This window comes from Rosa rugosa, chromosome 2 (assembly GCF_958449725.1).
Source record: "Rosa rugosa chromosome 2, drRosRugo1.1, whole genome shotgun sequence".
NCBI classification, from domain to species: domain Eukaryota; kingdom Viridiplantae; phylum Streptophyta; class Magnoliopsida; order Rosales; family Rosaceae; genus Rosa; species Rosa rugosa.
In genome coordinates, this window is record NC_084821.1 from 70,602,724 (window position 1) to 70,627,322 (window position 24,599).

General features: G+C 40.9%; 2 protein-coding genes across 3 annotated transcripts; both read right to left on the reverse strand.

Moving 5' to 3' along the window:
- Positions 1-10,513: 10,513 nt before the first annotated feature.
- Positions 10,514-11,326, reverse strand: LOC133729832 (uncharacterized). Of its 2 annotated transcripts, none has more exons than XM_062157406.1 (2): positions 11,136-11,326; positions 10,514-10,978 (listed from the first exon to the last, which is right to left on the reverse strand). In XM_062157406.1, the coding sequence occupies exons 1-2, from the start codon at positions 11,220-11,222 to the stop codon at positions 10,526-10,528; spliced, it is 540 nt and encodes a 179-aa protein (XP_062013390.1). In that variant the 5' UTR covers positions 11,223-11,326; the 3' UTR covers positions 10,514-10,525. The 2 variants fall into 2 exon arrangements, with proteins under 2 accessions (XP_062013390.1, XP_062013389.1); XM_062157405.1 differs by having other exon boundaries at positions 10,514-11,029.
- Positions 11,327-13,500: 2,174 nt separating this feature from the next.
- On the reverse strand, positions 13,501-17,360 carry LOC133731433 (uncharacterized). The gene is made up of 6 exons (XM_062158806.1): positions 17,329-17,360; positions 15,574-17,239; positions 14,849-15,480; positions 14,476-14,760; positions 13,695-14,391; positions 13,501-13,521 (listed from the first exon to the last, which is right to left on the reverse strand). Exons 1-6 carry the CDS (start codon positions 17,358-17,360, stop codon positions 13,501-13,503), a joined length of 3,333 nt encoding a protein of 1,110 aa, XP_062014790.1.
- Positions 17,361-24,599: the final 7,239 nt, after the last annotated feature.

The window sequence follows — 24,599 nt, forward strand, 5'->3', positions numbered from 1 at the left end:
AAACGGAGTCTTCTCAGCGGTATGCAGTGTTCACGGTCCTCACAACCTCGTACGAGGAAATATACAATCAGTGCAAGGACCAAATCCCGCCACCTCCTCCAGCAAAATACCCAAAGATGGGCAAACCCAAAAACACCAGCAGATGGTGCAAATACCATGAAGACAGCGGCCACAATACCAACAGCTGCAACGCACTGAAGACGGCAATTGAGACTTTGTACCGTGAAGGCAAGATGGAACAGTTCAAGGTGCGCCAACCGCCACCCGTGATTGCCAACGTAGAGACGTTAGGCCGCATTAACACAATCGACGGCGGTGCTCCAATCACGGGCTTGTCTCATAGAGCCAGGAAGCGTTATGCACGCATTAATCACCCAAAGGAGGTCTGCCATATTCGTTACGAGAGATCCGCCAAGGTCCCAAAAGTGGGTTGGGAACCTATTACATTCTCTGAGGAGGAGGAGCGCGGGGTACACCTACCCCATGATGACCCCTTCTTGGTTGACGCCATTCTTGGTAGGTTCTCGGTGGGGAGGATATTGGTAGATAGCGGGTCCGCTGTCAACGTCATCTTTAACGGTTGCTACAGCCATCTCAAGCGGAATAACAAATTGCTCCAAGACCATGAGCCGCTGCTCAGCTTCTCTGGTGACGTCACACAGCCGCTCGGTTCTGATTATATGCGGCTAACTATTGGCGCTAGTCCATGTATGGCGGAGGTACATACAGAATTCATAATCGTTGATTGTCTCAGCTCATATAATGCCATCCTCGGACGACCGGCGCTCAACAAGCTTAAGTGCATTATCGCCGGATACATGCTTCTCATGAAGTTCCCCACACCTAACGGCACGGGCAGTGTGCGGGGAAGCCAGCAATTGGCACGCGAGTGTTATTCAACGACTGTGGCACGGTCAACATGCCGCCATGATGTCCTAACAGTGGGAAACCAAGCACCGCCACCAAATATCTTCGAGGACCCTAGGGATGAGGAGGAGAAGTATGTAAGGAAGGAGCCGGTCAACCCGGACACATCCTTGAAAGTTGTCTGCATCTCAGATGAGCACCCTGAGCGGACAGTCCGCATAGGCGCCCAACTAGATCCAGAAGTAGAGGCAGAACTCATTCAATTCCTACGTCATAACGCCTCCGTCTTTGCATGGTCCTACGCGGACATGCCAGGTATCTCCCCTGAGATTATCACTCATAAACTGACCATCAAACCCTCTTTTTATCCCATCAAGCAGAAGCGGAGGGCCTTCGATGAAGAAAAATACCGGGCAATCGGAGAAGAGGTCGCCAAACTCCAGGACATTGGATTCATCCGCCAAGTCGTCTATCCCCAGTGGATCTCAAATTTGGTGATGGTCAAAAAGCCCAGCGGCAAGTGGCGGATGTGTGTTGACTTCAAAAACCTCAACAAGGCATGCCCAAAGGATAGTTTCCCGCTACCCCGTATCGATCAGCTGGTCGATTCCACCGCCGGACATGAGCTCCTCAGCATGATGGACGTTTTCTCCGGATACAATCAGATCAAAATGCACCCCAGCGACCAGGAATGCACAACCTTCACGACCGACAAAGGCCTCTACTGCTACAATGTCATGCCTTTCGGTCTGAAGAACGCCGGTGCCACCTACCAGCGGTTGATGAACGCCATGTTCGCGGAGCATCTGGGAAAAATCATCGAGGTCTACGTGGACGACATGCTGGTTAAGAGCGTAAAGGCCGGCAGACATGTGGCAAACCTCAGGATCATAGTAACCATTCTCCTGGCCTATGGTATGCGCCTCAACCCGGAAAAATGTTTCTTTGCAGTCACAGCTAGCAAATTCCTGGGATACATTGTCAGCGAGCGGGGCATCGAGGCTAACCCAGACAAGGTCCAGGCCATCCTTGACCTGGCGGACCCAGAGTATAAGGTGCACGTCCAGTGCCTCCAGGGCAAGTTAACCGCCCTTTCTCGATTCATCTCTCGACTCACTGACAAGTGTGCCCCATTCTTCAAACTCCTCAAAACAACGCACAAGAAAGTCATCGACTGGAATCCGGAATGTCAGGCGGCGTTCCAGGGCCTGAAGGAATATCTGGCGACAGTCCCTCTCCTCTCCGTCCCTGTCCAAGGAGAAACCCTATTCATATATCTAGCGGTATCTGCATCAGCGGTAAGTTGCGCAATTGTTAGAAGGGAAGGCCAGGATGAGCTCCCGGTTTTCTACGCCGGCAGAGGCATGAACGGAGCAGAAACAAGGTATCCTCCCTTGGAGCAACTGGCCCTCGCACTTATCGTTGCCGCCAGGCGCCTCCGCCAGTACTTCCAGGCCCACACGATCCATGTGTTAACCAATCAACCGCTGAGGCAAGTCATGCAGAACCCTGAACACTCGGGGCGCCTCAGCAAGTGGGCCATCGAGCTCAGCGAGTTCGACATAGAATACAAACCAAGAACCGCCATGAAGGGCCAGGCAGTGGCGGACTTCATCGCTGAACTCACCGAACGCCAACCTGAACCCGGTATAGAGATGGTACCCGGAGCGGAAGTGGTAACCGTCGGGGAGGCAAGTCCCCTCCAGTCGGATTGGAACCTACATGTGGACGGATCCGCCAGCGCCAAGGCCAGCGGCGCCGGAGTCATCCTAACAGGACCGGGGGGACTGAACGCGGAGTACGCGTTGAAATTCAACTTCAAAGCTTCAAACAATGTGGCGGAGTACGAGGCACTTATCGCCGGTTTACTCCTCGCCATTGACTCAGGGGCTGACAGCGTCAACATATTCAGCGACTCTCAGTTAGTCGTTAACCAGGTCAACGACAGCTTCCAGGCCAAGGACCAACAGTTAGCGGCATACTTGGGATATGTCAAAACGTTGCTAAAAAAGTTCAACTTCCACACCATCACACAAATCCCCAGGGAAAAGAACGCCAAGGCTGATTCCCTGGCGAGACTGGCAACCGCCCAACCACATCAAAGTCCAGCGGACACAAAGGTGGAATGCCTTGACAAGCCAAGCATCACAAAGACCCTAGTAGAGATCTTCAACATTGAAATCAACCCCAGCTGGATGGACGAAATCACTGCATACAAGCGCAGCGGCACACTACCAGAGGATAAGGTCAAGGCACGCCAAATTCAGCGGAGAGCAACCCGCTACAATATCCAGAATGGCAAGCTTTACCGCCAGGGGTTCACTCACCCCAACCTCCGCTGTTTAACCCCGGAGGAAGGAAGGCTCGTGCTGGCAGGAATCCACGGCGGGGAGTGCGGAAACCACTCGGGCGCCAGATCCCTGGCCAATCGTACAATGCGACAGGGCTACTTTTGGCCTACGCTTGGTGAGGACGCCCGGCAGGTGTCAAGATCTTGCCACAAATGCCAGCAGTTCGCCGATCTCCCACATGCGCCGGCGGAACCACTTTCAGTCATCATCGGTCCATGGGTCCACTCTACATGGGGCCTCGACTTGATGGGAAAATTCCCAACCGCCAAGGGACAGTTCAAGTACATCATTGTCGCTATCGACTACAACAGCAAGTGGATAGAGGCCGAGCCACTGACGGCCATCACTACCGCCAAAGTCATTCACTTCCTCTGGAAAAACATTTACTGCCGCTATGGTGTCCCACACACAATCATTACAGACAACGGCACACAGTTCAACAATGAGGAGCTCATTTCATTCACCGCCAATCTGGGCACCAAGATGAGCTTTGCCTCTGTCGCCCACCCCCAAACCAACGGCCAGGTCGAGGCGGCAAACAAGATAATCAAGAAGCTGCTAAAAAAGAAACTCGACACTGCCAAGGGCTTGTGGGCGGAAAAGCTTCCAGAAGTACTCTGGGCCATCAGGACGACTCCATCCTCCGCCACTGGTGAAACTCCCTTTTGTATGACGTTCGGAACTGAGGCCGTTCTGCCTGTCGAGGTAGCTCAACCCACCGCTCGGGTCGAGTGCTACCACCCAGAGACCAACGGCGATGGCATCAACCTGGACTTGGACCTCCTAGAGGAAAAACGACACAAGGCCCATTTGCAAAACCTGCAAAACAAACAACGAGTTTCGCGTTTCTACAACGCCAGAGTCAAGGCCCGGAACCTCCAACTGGGGGACTGGGTAATGAAGGAAGTCATTCCAGCACCAACAAAACTCCGCCCAACTTGGGAAGGTCCGTATAAAATAGTAGAAGTCGTTAGCCCAGGCACCTTCTACTTAATGGACAAGGATGGCGTCACTACGACCCACCCTTGGAATACCGAACACCTTCGGTATTACTACAAATAGTCGTGTCACTACCCAGGAGCATCTTGACTTAGCTAAATTTTTGTTCAATATTTAGCTAAGGGAAGCTACCCAACGGGTACATCCCCACTTTTGTTAACACTGACCAGTCAGTTATCAATGAAATGAGGAATTATTCAAACCATTGTTACCAAGTCTAGCACTGAGGGCAGCTGGCAACGCCAGCAATCGTCAGCGGACCTCGTCCGCTACGTTGTGCACTTGGACCAATCTTAATTCCTTTAATTTTTCATTGATTGCAAAAGAAAATCCTAAGTCAAACTCTAGCGGTATAGACATATCATCACACAACGTCAAAAATTCCATACTTCATATATTCAGGGCTGGGACTCCCCACCCAAAAATTGTTCCTTACATTCAAAAAAAAAAAAAAAAAAAAAAGTACATATGTTTTCAGCCTCAGCGGCTACAGTCAAAACAGAGCACGTCCGGCATGTCAGGGGTTGGCCGCATCGCCTACTTCGGACTGCGACGGCTGTCCGCAGCTTCCTTGGTCAGTCCCTCGAGCGGTGGGACTTGGCGTCTCTATGGTCCCATCCGCCGGAGTCTGGTACCCGCTGCCTGAGCTGCCGCCACCTGCTGGGGGACTGGGCACTGGCGGGGGTTTCTTCGTCGGCGCTGCATTTTTCGCTTGCGGCGCCTTGGGCAGGGACGCCTTGGCCCAATCAATGGCACCCTTCGCTCGCAACATCTCGACATTCGCCAGGGCGCCGGCCTTCGCCGCTTCATTCAGCGCGTTTTTATATTCCGTCGACTGCTTGAAATTCTCCACAGCGGCGGCGGCGGCTCGGCTTCCATCATCCCTCAGCCGGGTCAACTCACCCTCCAATCTCTTCACTTCCCCTTGCCTGGCGGCAGACTCCCGCTGCAGGATGTCAATTTTCTTCTCCTTGGCGGTCACACGCTCTTGCAGCAAGGCCTTGTCTTGCTCCAGCTGGGAGACTTGATCATTTCGTTCTATGTCCCGCTGGATGGCGACGTCTAGCTTGCCTCGAGCGTCCGCCGCGTCACAGTCTGCCTTCATCAGGCGTCGCTCCACATCCGCCAGCCTGTCCTTGGCCTCCGCTGAGCTCGCCGTACCTTCAAGCTTCGCCTGCCTCTTCTTCTCAGCACCACCTCCGCTGGGACGAACTCCTCCGCTGGGAATCACCGGCGGCACACCACCGCCCAACTCCGGGTTCCGCCGGACTTCCGCCGCTGAGCAGCTCAGCTCCGCGCACCATTCTCCAGCCGGACTTCCGCCTCTGAGCTCCCAGCACCATTCTCCGCCGGACTTCCACCGGACTTCCTACACTGCTCCGTTGCAGCTCCACCTCCGCCACGCAGCAGCTCCGCTCCGCTCCGTTCATCCATCACAGCTCGTGCACTAACGCAGGCCATCGGCTCATTGCAGAGATAAGTTTTTGACCACACATATACTATATTCTCATGGCCATGCATCTCAACACATAGATTGGCCATGCCTACACACATGTGCGTCCTGGGCTATTATCTTTTGGATACATGGCTGCACATGCTTATCCTTTATTTTATAACTTACAAGGGAATCTGAAACTCTTCCACCACATGCATATTGTGCCATGCATATATATTGACATTCTCGAATATATGTCATATTTACTCACTTTTATTCCTCGGTCGGTTCATTACTATGAATAAATTGCTAATCACTTTTAGCTCAATTAAACATGCTTGGATAAATGCTTGCGAAACGGTTACGACTCGCTTGGGTATGAAAGCATGGCCGCGACTCGCTTGGGCAACGCCCCGCACGCTAATACAGCGCCTACACCCAACTTGCTTGAACACCTAACTCGCTCCACTTATCCAACATGTTTTAGTGACGCTCTCGGTTCACAATGCTTCTTACATATGGTCTAGCCTCCGGGCACTACACTTGTTCACGTTTCCTTACATATGGTTTGCCTCCGGGCCCCACGAGTCTATGGTCTACGACCTACCGCCATGCGGCAGGGCGACGCCCCAATCTCTCATACACTTACGAATTTTTTGTCTTTTGTGATACAGGATAGCGAGTCCCTTCTTGCTTGCGGAGCTCGGGGACTTGTAGGGGCCGTACGCCCCTCGGATTTTACTTATGCTTGATGACTTCATGGTTTGAACTCCCCAACCAAGAAGCTACTCTTACTCGGGGACTTCGGGGACTTGTTTATACCTACACTAGCAAGGCTAGTTCTCTCCATCACCAAGCATAAGTAAACCCCACTTTGGGACATCCACGAGACATGGCAAGGCCCAACCGCTACTTGCATCGTGTAGCCCTATGTTCAAGCTACGCGGCGGTATCCGGAAGTCACAAATCCGCCACCGGGAAGCCACCTTTCCGCCCTTGCCAACATGCCACCACAACATGGCTTTCTACATGTTAAATAGACTAGAATAGTAACTTTGCTTGTCCCACATCGAAGAACAAGTAAAGGAGATGGCTTCCTTCACTTATAAAAGGAATGCCTCCTCCCACAACTCAAGACATTCATTACATCTCTTGTAATCTTGTTAGGCCGCAAGGCTCGGCACACTAGTACACATTCAAGTGGACGTAGTCTCCCGCTCATGCGGAGGCGAACCACTATACATCTTGTGTCAATCTCTCTCTCTCTCTCTCTTTACTTATAGTTAATTAGGATCCCCACGGATCCAAGCATTAACACTACACATAATAATAGCAAGAATATATCATGCATAAAATAAAATGTAAACAATAGCATAATACAAAGCAGGCGTAGACATAATTTATATAAGCGTAAATAAAATAAAAACATGCTCAAAATTTCAGAATAAACCCTAAACAATAAAATATAAAGCATGCTTAAATATAATCATATAAAACATAAATAATAAGGCATGCTTAAAATAATCAAAATTATTTAACTAAACATGCTCAAAAATCCTAATTAAATATACCATAGTATGAAATTAAATAAATAAAAGAAAACATACTTGGTTTGGAGAAAATAAAACAATCCTAGCGCACGCGCGTGTTGATGCAGGCGTGCGTAGCGATGTTTTTAGGCTTTGAGAAAAACTGGGCCGCTTTCTCTTTTTGTTGTTTTTTTTTTTTATCTTTGTCTTGGCCACAGGGCCTGATTCCTTTTTTTTTTTTTTTTTTTTTTTTTCTTTTTTTGTTTTTTTTTTTCTCTCTGGGCCTTCTGTTCTTTGGGCCTTTTTTATTTATTTATTTTTTTGTGGGCCGGGTCCCTTCTCTTTTTCTTTTCTTTCTTTTTTTTCTCGTCTTCTTCGCGTCTGCTACTGGTTTGCAGATGGGTGCAGATGGCTGGCAGCGGGAGCGGAGGTCTACAGTGCGCGGCCTGGTAGGCTGGAATCAAGTGGCCGCGGGGTTGGGTTAGGCTGGGCCTGCGAGGGGCGGCGCATGCGGGTGGTGGCCTGCTGTGCTAGCAAGGGAGGGCAGTGGTGCACGCGCGGAGGCTGGGCTATGTGCAAGAAGCCACTCGGAGGCTGGCAATGTGCTGAGCGGGGCTGGGCTGTGTGCGAGGAGCCGCTCTGTTGTAGGCGCTGGGCTAGAGGCTGCGCAGGCGGGGTTGGCAGGGAGGAGGGTGAGCTGATGCGCGGCCGGGGAGAGAAGAAGATTTTTTTTTTTTTGTTGGTGGCGGCAGAAGAAAGTTTTATTTTTTTCTAGGGTTTGGGTTTTTTCTTTCGAAACTAATTTTTTTTCCTCTTGGCTATTTGCTCTGAGCGTGCTGATAACGTGTAAAAGTAAAATGACAATTGGAATTGGTCTACTCATTTCATTTCATAACCCCTTTATATAGGGAGAGAATTACAATGGAAAGAACAATTACAATGATGACATTAACTACTGATTGGTCCGTAATCCATGCTGATTGATGGTAATTGCTAATTGCTTGATTTCCTCTCCGTCAATCACTTTGACGAAGGCACATAATGTGTTTTTCCTTTAACAATTGTTTATGTCTAGATTCTTTTTTTGTTTTTTTCATAAGTATTGGTTTTGGTCCCCCTATTTTTATTCTTGAAAATGAGTTTTTCTATTAGGAGCTCCATATTTTCTCATTTTACTTCTTTTCCATAAAATCTATTCCATATCATCATCTAATTAATGCGAAGATCACTTTAAATTTAAGATGCTAAATAAGGAACAGACATAATAAGTACTTGAAAGTTATCAAAAAATTAATAATATATAAAGAATAGTGTTTATTGAAGAGGATACTTAACTTCAACGTTCTCAATATATAAAACACTAACCCGTTAGAAATGCAATCAACCTAAGAAAAAATATATTGAGTCACTAACAGTTATCTGTGTTAAAAAAAAAGTTACTAACATTTATCCGCATGAATGTAATTGATTAAACAATTATTTTTATTCATGCCCTAGATACATGAGAAAAAGCCAATATAGACAACTTCTATGAAGAAGTTTGCATGTGCCAAAAAGAAATTCACCTCAATAGTTTTGCATTAGGAATACCTTGAATTGGGTTGGCAGTCAATTAATAGTTTTCATTAGAAATCAAAAGTCATGGAGGCTAAACAAAAATGGAGGATTGGCAAAAAAAAAAAGAAAAAAAGAAGAAGGAATATCCGTAAAGAAAAATTAATGAATGGAGTTATGGTGAGTAAATTCACCTAAACTTTCTATATTTATAGACTATATGAATAAGGTTATGTTAGGAATTTGAGGGATACACATAATGAGCAAAATTTTCATTCAAAAAGAAAAAGGGAGGTGTAAATAGCATGAGAGAACGTCTTAAAAAAAATTTGGAGGTCCCGATAGAAATTTTTTTTTTTTTTTGAAAGAGGGCCAGTACGGCTGCCCTTAAGCCTTGATCATTACTGAAACTGCAGAATACATGGGGGCACATGATACCTAAACCCCAAATTACAATAAGCATAAGGAGAATATCCCGAGATAATCACTACACCAAAACTGGGCTTTTACGGCCTGCGATGTGCGCCGTAAAAGCCTATTTACGGCGCACAAAAACAGGCTGTAAATGCTCGCGCCGTAAAAGACATATCCCATTTACGGCATGCTTTTGTGAGCCATAAATGTTCATCTATGCACGCCGTAAAAGTGTTCCTACCGATTCTCGGATCTCTAATTTGACATATAGGTGCGCCGTAAATGCTCAACAAAGCGCGCCGTAAAAGACTTTCTGTGGAACTCATTTACGGCACACATGGTATGCCATAAAAGAATACCTATAGAGTTATTTACGGTCCACATAGCACGCCGTGAAAGACTTTAGGCATAATTCTCAATGTCATTTGTGACACACTCTACACGCCATTATTGGCATTTCTTCTTTGCAAGAAATTTTATATTGCTGCTCATTTGCCAAATATGGCAGTATATTCAATGTAGCTGCTCAACTAACAATAATTCATTTCAAAACCTTTTATAGATTGTCAAAGAGCAAAGGTGAATTAACATATATGATACATTAATTGAAATAGGATATCTGTACAAACTTGTTACCATGCCATATGCAACTAAACTACAAAACAATTGCATTTGCATGTCCCTGCCAACTTGAGTTTAAAAGTAACATATTACAGTTCAAAAATATATTGCAAGGTAATTGCAAGGTTTCAAGCACCACTATCCAACTGCAATTTGTATCTCCCAATTAGTTCAAGCAAGCAAATCAGCAGTACCAACATAAGGCATTAATCTGCATACACCACAAAATTTGGCAATACCTGCTGGAAACAAGTTTGAGAATATATGTTATACATTGGCTACACTGTTTTCTTCTTCAATCAAGATAGAGTTAATTAAATAAGATACTAGCAAAGGATCAGAACAGAATCTAAATCACTGAAAGCATAGTACAATACTCGAAATAATAAATAAGATGAGTTCATGCAGTTTCTAAATCTTTCCTCCTTCTTTCAGATATATTTGCATCCAATATTTGGTTTTCAAAAGAGATTCTTATCTTCACAAACTACTTGAACTAAAGTTTCTGAAAATATTTATAATTTGAACTTGGAAATTAGCATTCACCCGACTATAATGGCATAGTCCTCGTATAACGACCTTAATTCTACAACTATAACTAAATTATAAGCAAATGCAGAGAGTTGCAATATGAGAACAAACTGGAATAGAGAATCTAGATGGATGTTATTTAACCACCAAAAACAAATAACACTAGTCAAGACAAAAATGAAGAGGTGATTAGTGTTAGGATATGTTACCGAAAAGTTCATAAACTAAACTTGTTTGATGTACTTGATAGGCCATGCAATTGTACTTCCTTGAGCCATACTCAGTGTTCCAAACTCCCTAGTTGGTCGATATAAAGCTATATCCTCAAAAACATCAAGCACCCAAACTTTCCAGCATTCATGACCAAGGGGCACATGATGGATCTTTACATTTGGATCTTTTGACTCAAGTTTTGCAATTGCAACAACCTGTTCTTCCATCTCAAACCAATTTAACAATTCGATTCTATTCTGATCATCCTTTGTAACTTTGGTCCTTTTACCTTCCTTGTCTTTGCTTTGTGACCCATGATCAGCAGAATATTGAATACTTGAAGTTTTCTTTTGGTTGCTTTGCTTGCTTTGTGGCCTCCCACTGTCAGAACCTCGAACACTTGCAATATTTTGGTTGCTTTGTACTCCATCACTGCTATGATGTTGAACACTAGGATTTTCATTCTGCGTTTGTAGTGCAAACATGTTAGCAGAATGCTGAACACTGTTACTACCCTGCTATTATAACATTAAGGAAATCAGTAACATGGTTGACTTATCGACCCAAAGTTAATAATTACAAATAAATAAATAATTTAATAGATGTATTTTAAAGACTTACGTGGTTATTCCCTTGTTTCTCTGATCTTGCTAAAAGAGTGGCAACCACTTCTTTCAATCGTTCAATCTCTTGTGATTGAGAAAGCATATTCTGTGCTTGAGTGGACACTTGTTTCTCTAAGTTAGCAACTTTGTTTCCAACTTTGGTTTGATATTCTATCTTTGAAGGGACTGCTCCAAATCCTAACCCTCTTACCCATCCTCGTGGATCAGGTCCTAGAACTTGTGCTACAGCATCATCTTTCAAAGAAGATGTTTGTGAAGGTTCTTGCTCTGCCCTTTTCTGCTTCACTTGTTTCTGTAAAAACCATGTGTCAGTTAGATTGTCAATTAGCTAGTCTTGTGGTATAGATATAGATTTCTTATTGAATTATTTGGTTAAAGAAATAAAAATATCTATGGCATTCAGTAAATACTTATTGATGACAATGGAAGGTGAAATTCTTAACCACAAATAATCTATTATTAAATTTATCATCTCAATAACCAAATCATTGTAAATTCTTGCAAGATTAGAAGGAAAAAAAAAAACAACCATCCAAATTGCATTAGTACATGAAAAATGCACTGAAATCACAATGACAGAGATAATGCACTGAAGCGTTTCCACACTACATGTTCTGGAATAAATTCAAGGCAATCAAACCAAAAGTAACTCACATATAGTCCCCAAAATTCTTTAACAACTTGTTATTTGGATCATTCCCATTCAAAACTTTGAAATAAAAAGAGGTACCAATATAAACAAACATGTGCAATTGACTCAGGAAACCTAATTTAAAGCCTGCTTAAGATGAAAACCTCCGGCAGATTGAAACCATTGAAAAAGTAATCCAAACTAGCAAAGCAAGCAAATGGAGAACAGACACATAATGGAACCAAATTTGCTTCTAGACAGAGAATTAATGGTCATTATTTGACTCTTTCCAAAGAAGAAGAAGAAGATATTATTCTTGCAAGTAATGATAATTTACGAGTCAAAACAGACTTACACTAACCCTTCTGGTACCTCTTCACCAAAATCCAAACTAAATACATAACTGATTAGGGAAAAAAAAATACCAAAAGATGAGCCATAAAGAAGAGTATACATACCACTATTTCCGGATCCTCAACTACTTCATCTGAACTCTTCTTCTTCTTTGCTTCATAAGCATGAATCCATATATCAGACCTTGATATCGCATCTGGATTTTCACTTTGTTCCCTCTACAAATCAACAAGTAGAAATAATCTTTATGTTATCAAATTATGAAACTCATATGACGTTAATATATAACCACATTATTCTTACCAATTCTTCTTCAAGCCGCGCGAAACTTTTTCTACTAGTTCTATGTAGTAAAGTTCTTCCTGCCCGCATTCTCTTGAATTTTTGACACTTCTCCTATGATAAACATATGGTCAAAGCATTTTTTGAAATCTGATATTGCAAGATAAATTCAGACTTGTATATATATTACAAAATACTTCTAAAACATACCTTAAATCCCACACTAGTTCTGTGTTTAATAAGAGCTAACCACTCATCCATGGATTCTATGTTATTAGGCTTGAGAAGGGCAGCAGCACGCTGTAAACCAACAACTTTGGCTTGCTCTTCCACTTCTTTCATCACTAAAGATCTATTATCTCGCCAAAGTTTCGTCATCCTTCGAAAAATATGCTTCTTGTAGAATTCATCAACAACAAAAGTTGTCTACAAAAGAAAATAAGTGAATCAATTGGTGAACATAAAAGGCTCGTTGTAATATGTTCCTATATATAAGTTTAGAAAACTTACTGTGACGTGTTTCCAAATCTGATCTTTGAAAGTATTAGATAGATCTTTCCAAGTTCCAGCGGTCATTGGTATTAGTTCTCTTGCTGAGGCTCCAATGAAAGAAGAGAATATACCTGCATTTTCTCCAATGGGCTGGCCTCTTTCATTGAATTCAACTACAATAGGAAGTTTCCTTTTTTTTTTGGCAATATCCAACAATTTGGCTTTACCCCGAGGGGGAATTTTTTTCTTTTCTGAGTTTGATGTAGCTTGACATTCCGGAATATCAGCTTCTATAGGGGATGAATTTGAATTTCCATTAGATATTCTTAAGGATTCATTCCTTTTTTCCCTAGCTGCAAGCACAAGAGCTGCTCGTGCAGCAGTATCCTGCCTTTTGGCTTTCTTTCCACCTTGTTTTGAGGTCTCTCCTCCACCCATACTTTATAGGGTCAACAGATTATGTTCTACAAAACACAAAAAAATTATGATCAATGTACTAACATGTAAAGCAATCTTATCCAAAACCACAAACTAAATTAGATCTTACCCTTAGAATATTGCTGTGCTGATAGATTATATCAATGCTTCTGTGGAATTTGAGTTATTCAGAGTCACCGTCACTCTGTTCAACCAGCAAACAAGCAAATTAATATCCTTGCTGATATTGATACCAGAACACACACAAACACATACAATGCAATAAATTCATTTAAGTATAACAAATATTGATACCAGAACACACACAAACACATACACAGAGATATATCTATTATTGTATGCAATTCCTACAATTACCGAATTGATTTCCTCATTATCATATCTCTCACATTCTTCATCCTCAACGTCGAGGTCTAGCTGTGATACATCTACTGGCATGTAAGCACTTTCATCACTATCATTCTCAAAAAACCCTCTTGGCGGTGCTTTGAGTACAACATGCCAATTCGAAGTGTCACTCTCTCTTGAATAAAAAACCTGTTTCGCTTGGGAAGCAAAAATAAACGGATCTCTATCAAACTGATGCTGCCCCTTGTGGAGGTTCACTAATGTAAAACCATCTTCAAATTTGACACCGGTCCCTATATTAGCCCAATAACAATCAAATAGGGGAACCTTAAATTGACGGTAGTCTAGCAGAACTATATCTCTTATAACACCATAGTAGGATATTCTGTCCATCTTCTGAAAATTATCCCTTGCACTTGCTCGACACATAGTGTCTCCTTCAACAAAAACACCACTATTTTGTGTGCTCTTCTCACTGGCCTCAGTTTGAAATCGGTTTCCATTGATGATGAAGCCTGTATGTGATACCACATCTGCTTTTGGCCGACAAGCAATCCACTTTACTGTATCTGACATATCTCTTGAATCACCAAATTTGACCTTATCAGCTAACCATCCACTAAAAGTACTAAGATGTCTCTGTTCAAGAAGGTTTTCATCATGCTCAAGACGCGTATCAGAATACTTTAGTTCTTCCCTGTGCATTCTGATAGGAAAAAGACTTGTATAAAAAAACTGGACAAGTAATCTAAAGTAAATTAGAACAACTAAATTTAGCAATCAAACTTACTCTCTCCATGGATCGACCTCTGAACTATTTGTCCACACAAATCGATGAGCAATCTCTAACATAGAAGAACTGAATAGTTTTAACTTCCCCTCACCAAGTGGTCGCCCTTCTAGTATTGTTTCATGCTCAAAATCCTCATTGCGTCTACTTTGAACACCTATTTCAGCTGCTCCTTTAATGTATCCACTACAAAAACGTGTCATTTCTTCAGCCAAATACTTTTCTGCTATGCATCCTTCAGGGTTTGATCGATTTTTGACATATCCTTTTAGGTCCTTCATAAACCTAAAAAAAAAAAAAAAACCTGCATTAGTATTGATACTATACAAAGGAACTAATCAATTATAGTTAATGAAGTGCAATGTAAGCTCACCTTTCGAAGGGGTACATCCAACGAAAATGTACAGGGCCACCAATTAGAGCTTCTTGTGCAAGGTGAATTGGTAGGTGAACCATAATGTCAAAGAAAGAGGGAGGAAAAAACCTTTCAAACATACACACAGTCTCTGCAATTTCTTCATCAAGAACACCAATATTTTTCTTCTCAATCTCTCTTTGACATAACTGATGGAAAAAAGAACACAAGCGAAAAATTGCAATTCTTGGTCCTTTGGGCAGAAGTCCTTTCAAAGCTACCGCAAGAATCTGTTGTATCAAAACATGGCAATCGTGTGACTTCAAACCCATGATCTTGTTGTCTTGTAAAGAGACACGATTTGCAAGATTAGAACAATACCCATCCGGCAATCTCAACTTGGCTAACCTCTTACAAAATATCTTCTTCTCCTTCTTTGAAAGCACGTAAGGTGCTGCATCACTTTTGGATTTGCTGGAACCATCTTCTTTTGGATGCAATTTCTTTTTAATACCCATCACTTTTAAATCTTTCCGAGAATTCAAGTTATCCTTCGTCTTTCCCTTCATGTTGAGTAAAGTGCCAATGATGCTCTCACATATATTTTTTTCAATGTGCATCATATCTAAATTGTGTCGCAATAACAAAGCCTGCAATATAGAGAATATATATTAAATTAATGCAATCAATGTTACAAGGTTTCAGCAAACTGTAATGAAACTAATTAAAAAAAAAAAACGTACCTCCCAATATGGTAACTCAAAAAACATTGATTTCTTCTTCCATCTCTTTGAAGGCTTTAAAGGATCCTCACTGTCATCATCACTATCATCATCTGAATTGCCAATGGAGTCATCTTCCATTTCATTGACTGAACTTTTTTTACCTTCAGTTCTTCTCCTTTTTCTGCTGTTACTGCTGCCAACCTTTTTTTTTTTCTTTCTTGTGCAACGCTTAGCCTCCTTACCCCAATTATTTTTAATATTCTTCACCACTTGAAATACCTCTGAACCAGTTAGCTTTCTAGGCCTCACTCTATGTTCCTCGGTTCCATTAAACCAAGTTTTATTATGCCGATATGGATGATCATGTGCAAGAAATCTCCTATGACACATATATGCATGCTTTCTTCCATTTGGCAGCCATTGAGAGGATGTTTGAACACCACATACCGGACATGCTTTCTTTCCCTTTGTGGAATATCCCGACAAATTCCCGTAAGCAGGAAAATCGTTTATTGTCCACATCAATATAGCTTTCAAGTTGAAGGCAGACTTGGTGAACGCATCATATGCAGTAACCCCATTGATCCATAACTCTTTTAAATCTTCAATAAGGGGTTCCAAGTATACATCAATGTCATTTCCCGGTTGCTTAGGACCGGGGATTAGTAATGTCAACATTAAATGTTCCTTGGACATGCATAACGATGGAGGGAGGTTATATGCAACCAAGATCACAGGCCAACAACTATATCGGGAACTAAGATCACCAAACGGATTAAATCCATCGGATGAAAGACCAAGTCTAAGATTACGAGGATCTTCTGCAAATGAAGGCCACTTGCTATCAATCTTCTTCCATGCAAGTGAGTCAACTGGATGACGCATCTTGCCATCTTGACTTTTATGAGTGTGATGCCATGTAAGTTGTTCTGCCTTTTCAGAATCCTTAAACATTCTTCTAAATCTAGGGATAATAGGAAAATATCTCAAGACCTTTGCAGGGACTCCTTTCTCAATCTTTTGGGTGCGCTTATTTACTTTCCACCGAGAGGCACCACATTTAGGACAAGTCTCCATGTGCTCTAGACTCTTTCTAAATAAACAACAATCATTAACACAAGCATGAATCTTCTCATACCCTAGATCAAATGCTTTGAGTAATTTTTTTGTTGAATATAGAGAACTAGGGAGTATGTTATCTGGAGGTAGAAGACTACGAACCATCTCTAGAAGTTCATCGTAGCCACTGTCAGATAAACTATTTCTTGCCTTAAACTTGTAAAACATAACTGTTGCTGACATCTTTGTGAAAGGACAGCCTGTGAATAAAGGAAGTTCTGCTTCGGAAACTAAATTTCCAACATTAGGCTCTAGTGGTGCAGGTGCAGGTTCCATAAATTCATCATCTAAATATGCATCTCTGTACATTCTATATGTCTCTAAATTCTCCATGTTTTCCATCATTTCTTGTTGTACAGAAGTGTTCGGATCCCCATGAATGGTACAGTTACAATAACCCTCATATAACCCATTTGAGATCAAGTGATCTAATACTTCATTAGGTGGATGAGACCAGATGTTTATACAGCCACTACAAGGGCATTGGATCTTCTTCGGGTACCCCTTACTTGCATGAATACTAATAACAAAGTTTCGTGCTCCATCATAAAAACCTCTAGGATCGCTATGACAAAAAAAATAACAGAATGTTTTTAAATTAGAATTAGGAGGTTTATATTATCATAATATTAATGTTTCTGGTTTAGATGTAACCTGCTTTTACAATGTGCCCATTCTGTTTCCATTTTGTTTCACCTTTGTTTTCCTTGAGGCTACATTCTAACTTGTATTTAGACAGCAAACACATTCCAGATGTTTAAATACTATAACTATAATTATCCAGATAATAAAAGAGTTACAAGTAATAAAAAGAAATTAAAAAAAAAACTAGCACAGAACTACACATATGCAGTTCTTTATATTTCATTGTTTCAATCATGTCTTGCTTAGTTAAAGGAATCTTGAAATCAAATGACAAGGAGAGAGAGAGACACAGAGAGAGAGAGAGATCTTACTAGTTAATGCATTTCACGGAAAGCATGATAATGGAGGTGATAATTTAATCTTTCATTCCACAGAAAAGTTGCCTTTATTACCAACTCTAGCACTGAACTGTCAATGTTGATATCTCCAAGGGTTGAAAAACTGTAGCTGGCTAATAAAACAACTAGATCAGAAATCATATAATAAGAATATAGCAATTAAAGAAAAAGTGGCTAGATAGAAGTAATACAACATAGACGTCCAGAGGACAAACAGATAACAAATTTGAAAAAAAAAATAATAATAATTATAACTCTTGTGATCAAATATGCTAATTAATACCTACAACGTTGAGAGAAAAGAGGAAAAAATAAGCAGGCAAAATTGAGAGGAAAGAAGAACAGCTCAGAAAACGTTAAGGTGGTTTTAGGGTCCTCCTTTCTCTTAAGTTTTAATTAGAGGGTTCAATAACTATAAAGGTTTCAAGAAAGCAAAAACCAAACTCCTCCCTTCAACTTCAAAGGCTTGATTAGCTGCTCTAAGGCTGTAAGTCATGTATAATATTCCCTTCAAGATTATAGCATGAGGGTACCTAATACCAACCATACCAAATGAGATGTCAACCGCAAACTATCAGATCTTTTGCATTGCTTCTGTGTCATATCAAAGAACATGTATATTCATGAATAATGATGTAGGATACATATATATATACTATATCTGTCTTAAGACTGCTCAACTTTATACTACGTATACATATTGAAGAATATACTATATTTGTAGTCATATATACTCGGAAATAAGAGAAATAGATGTTTGAGAATTATTCTCAAGAGGTTCAAAACAAACAGAAAATTAGGCGAACATATAACATGTTTTTATTCTTCTTGCATACAGACTTTATATCCATATATACGATATTTATGTTCTCATGCCCCAAAAATGAACTCAATTCTTCAGGTCTTATTCAAACAAGATAGCTGCTACTACTGATTAATTGTTATTGCAGGGTGCACAAATAAACAGCCACCCTTAAATTAGAAAAAACTCCTCATGTTCTAAAGTGTTCTGAAGCTATGGCTAGCTTGGAACCAAGCATATTGTCCAGAAAAGCTATAGCTTGGAACAAATGAAATTTAAAATGCAGATTTATATGCTTGACCAATCTGTATGACTTTGGGAAGCAAATAATTTGGAGCTATCCGTCGTCTAATAAATGGGAATTTAGAGGATAATTGAATACATGAAGCACATAAGAAGTAGAACAGAGCAAGAAGGGAAGAAACGAATATTTTTGGCGCCGATCAATCATAATACACGTATGATATTAAATTAACAAGTACTATACATCATGGAAAAAACTTCAAAATGAACTAAATACTCACTCTTGTTTGTTTGGGGTAATGGAGCTGTGAGGTTGACGCACCTATTCCATGAGCAATATGAGAGACCTGTTGATGTCCGAAGCCGAGATTTCATATGCCAAGAAGCAGCTGGTAATAAAGTTTGAAGATTCACTAGATGAATAGGCTACTGATGATGGTCAAGATAACAAGGTTATCATGCTTGTTCCTTACAAATACTGAAAATGAGGAGAGAAAGAAAGGTCATCACTAACCTAATCCCAGCACACTTTGCATTAAATAATGAGAACCTATATCTAGCACATGCACTATGTAATAATATATATCTTCCTCAGCACACTCTTTTTTTCCAATTCCAACATAGTGAACTTAGAAACAATTTTCTCAAAGCCTTCTCATTGAATTCAAATTGCTGAGTTTTGACAAAAAAAGAACCCACATATATAGAACCCAAACTAAAAGCAACAACATTTAACAAGAACCAACAACATAAATTTAAACAAGCCCACCAAGTGAGGGTCATATACAGACTGTTGCAGTAACAAAGGCATCTAGAAGACTTGGTCAAAGCAAGTAACAACTCACATACAGTCCCACTCCTAGTCAAAAATTCAGAGGAACGTACCAATGCATCTACCTTGTCATAGTGCTCCAAAAACTCATCACAATCGTGCATAAGACTTTGATCTGCTTTAACCGAGTCATCCACCAAATCAGAAACTCTGCCGCATCAATCAAACCAATTCAATACACTCAATCAAACCAAAAGTTTCAAATATTACATATCAAGCAGAAGCCCATCTCAGATAAACCAAATACCCAGCTACAAATCCTAAATTTTAGACAAACCCGGTTCACTTTTGATATAAAAACCCAATCAAATTTACCAAAATCCATATGAATCCACATGCAAGATCATATATATGGCCATACCTGAATTTATGAATAGAAATCACAATCTGAGATGCTCATCTTCGTCCTCGACTGAACACACAACGGCGGTCGACCCAACCCCTGTCGCGAAATCCGATAACCCAAGAGTAGAACTTGCGCGAGGAAGAGTTGAGATTTTTGCAATATCTTGAGAACAGGGTGATTAGATGGGAAGAAGAACTCGCGGGAAGGTTTGAGATTTTCGCTTTCAATTTTGGGGCATTGCGAACTGGTGATGAGTTTGCAAAGGGCATGACTTTCTTAGAAGAGAAAACTAAGAGAAGTAAGTAATTTTCGGGAAAGTTGCCAAAAGAGGGAAGAGAAAAGTGAGAGGGAAATCAGATATTTTAGGTTAAATTTCGCGCCTTAAAAAATTATGTTTTTACGGCATGCTTTTTTGCGAGCCATAAATAAGCTTTTCTATAGATGTTTTTACGGCATGCTTATTATGTGTGCCGTAAAAGCATAACACAATTACGGCGTGCTATTTTTGTGAGCCATAAAAGACAAACTGATAAGGTTATTAATGGCATGCATCTTATGCACGCCGTAAAAGAGTACATGACAAAGGTTATTTACGGCATGCATCTTATGCACGCCGTAAAAGGGTAACATTTACGGCACAAAAAATTGCACGCCGTAAATTTTGCGCAGTAAAAGCCTTGAATTGTTGTAGTGAATAACGGGAGTCTCTACGAAAAATATGTATTCTACCAAGCACTAATTAGCGAAGAGTGCACTTTTGGCTACTCTATTCGCTTTACAAAGGTGATGACATACCGGAAAGTAAATGCTTACTCGAAGCCATAAGATACTAATAAGATCAGCTTTCCCACTATGTTGCCACCGGAAAACAAATCCGATGACACTTAGTTTCATCCTGCCACTAGGAGGTTGCGACCATTTGACAAAGCAAGGAACTCGCCGCCTAACTGGGGCAGACAAGGCACGTACACAAGGTGTGCAGTCCGGGACAGAGTCCATGTCTCCCTACTACAGCTTGGTAGAGACTTATTTCCGGCATAAAGCCGCATTCTACTAAAAGAAAACAAATTAAAACAGAAAAAATAAAAATCAACCACTTTGGGCACAAAGACATAGCCCAGGCCCAAAACCCAAGCAAAATGGCTAAGTGACTGCATGGGCTTAAGAGTCTGGCCCAACCCAACACAGCCCCACCTCCCATCACCGCTGCCTCATCACCATCACTGCCAGATCGCCGAACCTCCGTCACACCACCGCCAAGATGAGCCTCACTCAGCGCCGCACCTCCTCCAGGATGAGCGTCGCTTAGCATCGCAGTACCAAACTTTGCACCATATATCAGTGAGCCGAGATGCAACAGAACCGATCGATCCAGTCCACGACGACGCCAGGAGAAGGTGGAACTCGATCTCTCTTCCCCACAGCCACACCTCGATGCAAACCCCACCAAGGACCGTCCTCCATACCCTGCAATCACCATTGCCACCGCTCTTAGCCTTTACAGCCCCAGATCGAGACCGATCTGAAGAGTTAGAATACCGCCACCAAAACCTCTCTTTCCAGCCACTGATACGCTAAAGGCAAGCGTATAATTTAACCCTATAAGATGTCATCTTTAGTATATAGTAAATAGGGATCGTTCTATTCTGGGGATTGAGGGTACACCTGTTATTGTCAAACAAATAAAGAATTAAAATAAAACAAAGTATATTATTTACAAAAATAAAATAAAGTATATACAAATTTACAAAATAAAGGGGGGTTTTTAGAATTGGGTTTCGAAAATTAAAAGAATTAAAACAAATAAAACTATACAAACACAAGTACAAGAATGGAACATAAGAAACAAAGATCAAAACCAATTCCATAATCAAATTTGATTCAACCCTACAATTGTTCTTCCAAGTCATGAGAAAGAAGTTGATCATGTGAAACATTTGAAGCAAACGATTTCCCATATTTTACTTTCCTTTACTAATTAACCTAAGTGAAAGCACCTAGATCAATCCTATCAAACATGCAATCAAAGTCTAGAAAGCTAGCTAATCAAAACATGTTCAACGCAATACACATAGAGAAAAGTTATCAACTTAAGTGCACAACCTAGTATGAATAAGTTCATCTATTTGCAATCCTCTTCAATTGAATTCGACCTTTGTCCAAAGCCTTTATTACTTGTGATTTAGGTTCACAAAACTATTAGGTGAATCGTTTACCTAAATCTAGCACCAATTACATGCATATATCCTAAGTTGGCCACCAAAGAACATAAACATATAAAAGTTTTCTGTAAAGCAAATTCAATCGAACAAACTCACATAAGCAACTTAGAATCACAATCATAGGAATCAAAAATTTCAATGAAACATAGAATTGGGCTATAAACTTTGCCCTAATGTTATTGTCAACTAGAAACAATTCCAACGAAAATCAAACAAGGAAAACCTAAAGGTTACAAAGAAAGAGGACGAATTACACCGTGAGATGGAGATGTAGACGTTTGGAATCTTGAATCTTGAAAGCAAGTCTTCAAGGTGGACGATGAATGATGATGCTCACGGCTCCTTCTTCTCTTCTTCTTCCTTGCTTGAAAACCGTGGATTGCACTAGAGGATGGAGAGAGAGCTTTGACGTTTGAGAGAATTTTCTGAATTATGAGGTCTGTCTAAAACATCAAAATATGGGGAGTATATATAGGGGACGTTGGACTTGGCCTCCAAGCTTCATGAATCTTCTATTATTTTTCCAAGGAATTATTTAATAATTCCACATAGCTTCGACCAATCCCGTAGTGCCATGTAAGCCCTGGTGTGTTATCCAACCAATCAAAACTCTCCAAAATTAAGTCCATATCCCTTAATATATTATTGCCGAAATATCCATGAATTAATTCTGATTTTCTTCTTTATTTTCGGCCAAAATTCCTTTAGGAATTGTAGGAACGAATCTGGACTTGTTTTTGAACCTTTTCTTCCTTAAATCTCTCCATGGACTACCTTTAACGTCTCCCCTTGATTTTCTCTTGATTTTCATGAAAAAATGCAGATTTTATTCCTTATTTTCGTCCAAAATATATTGAGGGGATTTAGGAACGAATCTGGACTTGTTTTGAGCTTTTTCTTGTTGCACAATCCCTTGAAACTCTCCCTAGAATATCTCCAACGTTTTTCCTTTATTTCTTCTTGATTTTTCACATTATCTTCATGATTTCCCACGGCAAAATCAGATTTAATCCTCCAAAAATATCTCTTTGTGCATCACAAAACCCTAATCACTTGGGCTTTAATCCATTTGCCGAAATCCACATTAATCTAGAAGGATCTTGGGCCTCCTTGCGTCATCTTCAAGCCTTGATGCCTCTAACGTCATTTCCCTTTAATATTTCAATCATGCTTCTTGGTTGACGTAGGAGTCATGCTTAGTCAAAGTTTCCTCTTCCGAACAGGATTTCCTGGTTGAAAAAGGAAAGCTTCATTTGTTCATTTCTGCTCATTTGTGGGTCCTCTAGTGGCTTGTCTTTGCTCCCTCCAACGTTCTCTAGCTCCTCTTTCCATTTATGAGCTCATTTCAGCTCATTTATTCCAAGGACCTGAAAATAGAAACTATTACCAAAAATAGAAACTTTCCTAAAATGAAAATGGAAACTTTCCTAAACTGAAATGGGAAACTTTCTAAAAATGAAAAATAGAAACTACAAAACAGAAACTTTCTACAATTAGGAACTTTCCCAATCGAAGAATGGAAACTTTCCTAAACAGAGTTTTATTAAGGAAATAACGCAGGAAATGTAGGGAAATAGCAGTTAAAACGTCGCATTAAAATGCTCCTATCAAATTCCCCCACACTTAGCTTTTGCTAGTCCCTTAGCAAAATCACACAAAGACACAAGCTAAGACTCAACGAAAATTTAAAGACTCAAACAAATACAATGACTCTATTGCCCTTCAACATTTTGTCTCAGAAATCTCTTACTTTCAATACACCAAGATTAGCACTCAACCAAAAATCAATGTTTAAGCATTCGAGAGTTAATTAAAACATATAATCCACACATACACAAGTAGGACTTGGTTGTAACAATGGTGATGGGGTGGAGCTCAGCATGTTTCAGACAAGTATGATCCATAACCTCACAAGGTATATCCACTATTTCTTCTCTCAGAATTCAAGGCAATGCTTAAAAGCTTATAATCACTCAATTATATGTGAGAGAAAATATTTTAAGGCAATCAAATAGCTCACATATATAAGAAACGAAAAGCACTTTGTGAATATAATTTTTTCTTTCAAAAGATCTCATGAAAGATATCAACTACTTGCACGAATGGACCCAAACCATAAGTTTAACTCTTATAACTCACCTCCACAGATCAAAGGCTGTCCCATCTTAAGGATCAAAAAGGTCTTACAAAGGGTTGTAATGGGGCCAAGGCTCAAGGTTTTAAGAATTGAAAGGTAAGGAATTAAACAAAGTGTCCTAAAAACCTAGTAGAGCTCATGTAGATGTAGAGACTTCTAGAAATCCACCAAAGCAAAAGTCGCACCCATAGAGGCAAAATACAGGGCCTAATGTCTTCATGTTGGGCCTCATCTTCATTTTAAACTTCCTTTGAATTCTAGTGAATTGGACAAAGGCCAAATTTTTCTGTAGTGGGCCTTCAATTCAAAACAATCTCCAAACTCTCCAAGTATGGGGGACTAAAATCCATAGACAAATAT

Bases quoted from the DNA above. Each gene is read 5' to 3' on its own strand.
- LOC133729832 (XM_062157405.1), bottom strand. From the start codon at position 11,222: ATGCTTTCTCAATCACAAGAGATTGAACGATTGAAAGAAGTGGTTGCC. The intron at 11,030-11,135 runs GTAAGTCTTTAA...TTATAATAGCAG, and splicing joins AGAAACAAGGGAATAACCAC to GGTAGTAACAGTGTTCAGCA.
- LOC133731433 (XM_062158806.1), bottom strand. From the start codon at position 17,360: ATGGAAACAGAATGGGCACATTGTAAAAGCAG. The intron at 14,761-14,848 runs GTGAGCTTACAT...TTTTTTTTTTAG, and splicing joins TGGATGTACCCCTTCGAAAG to GTTTATGAAGGACCTAAAAG. The intron at 14,392-14,475 runs GTAAGTTTGATT...TTTTCCTATCAG, and splicing joins GAGGTCGATCCATGGAGAGA to AATGCACAGGGAAGAACTAA.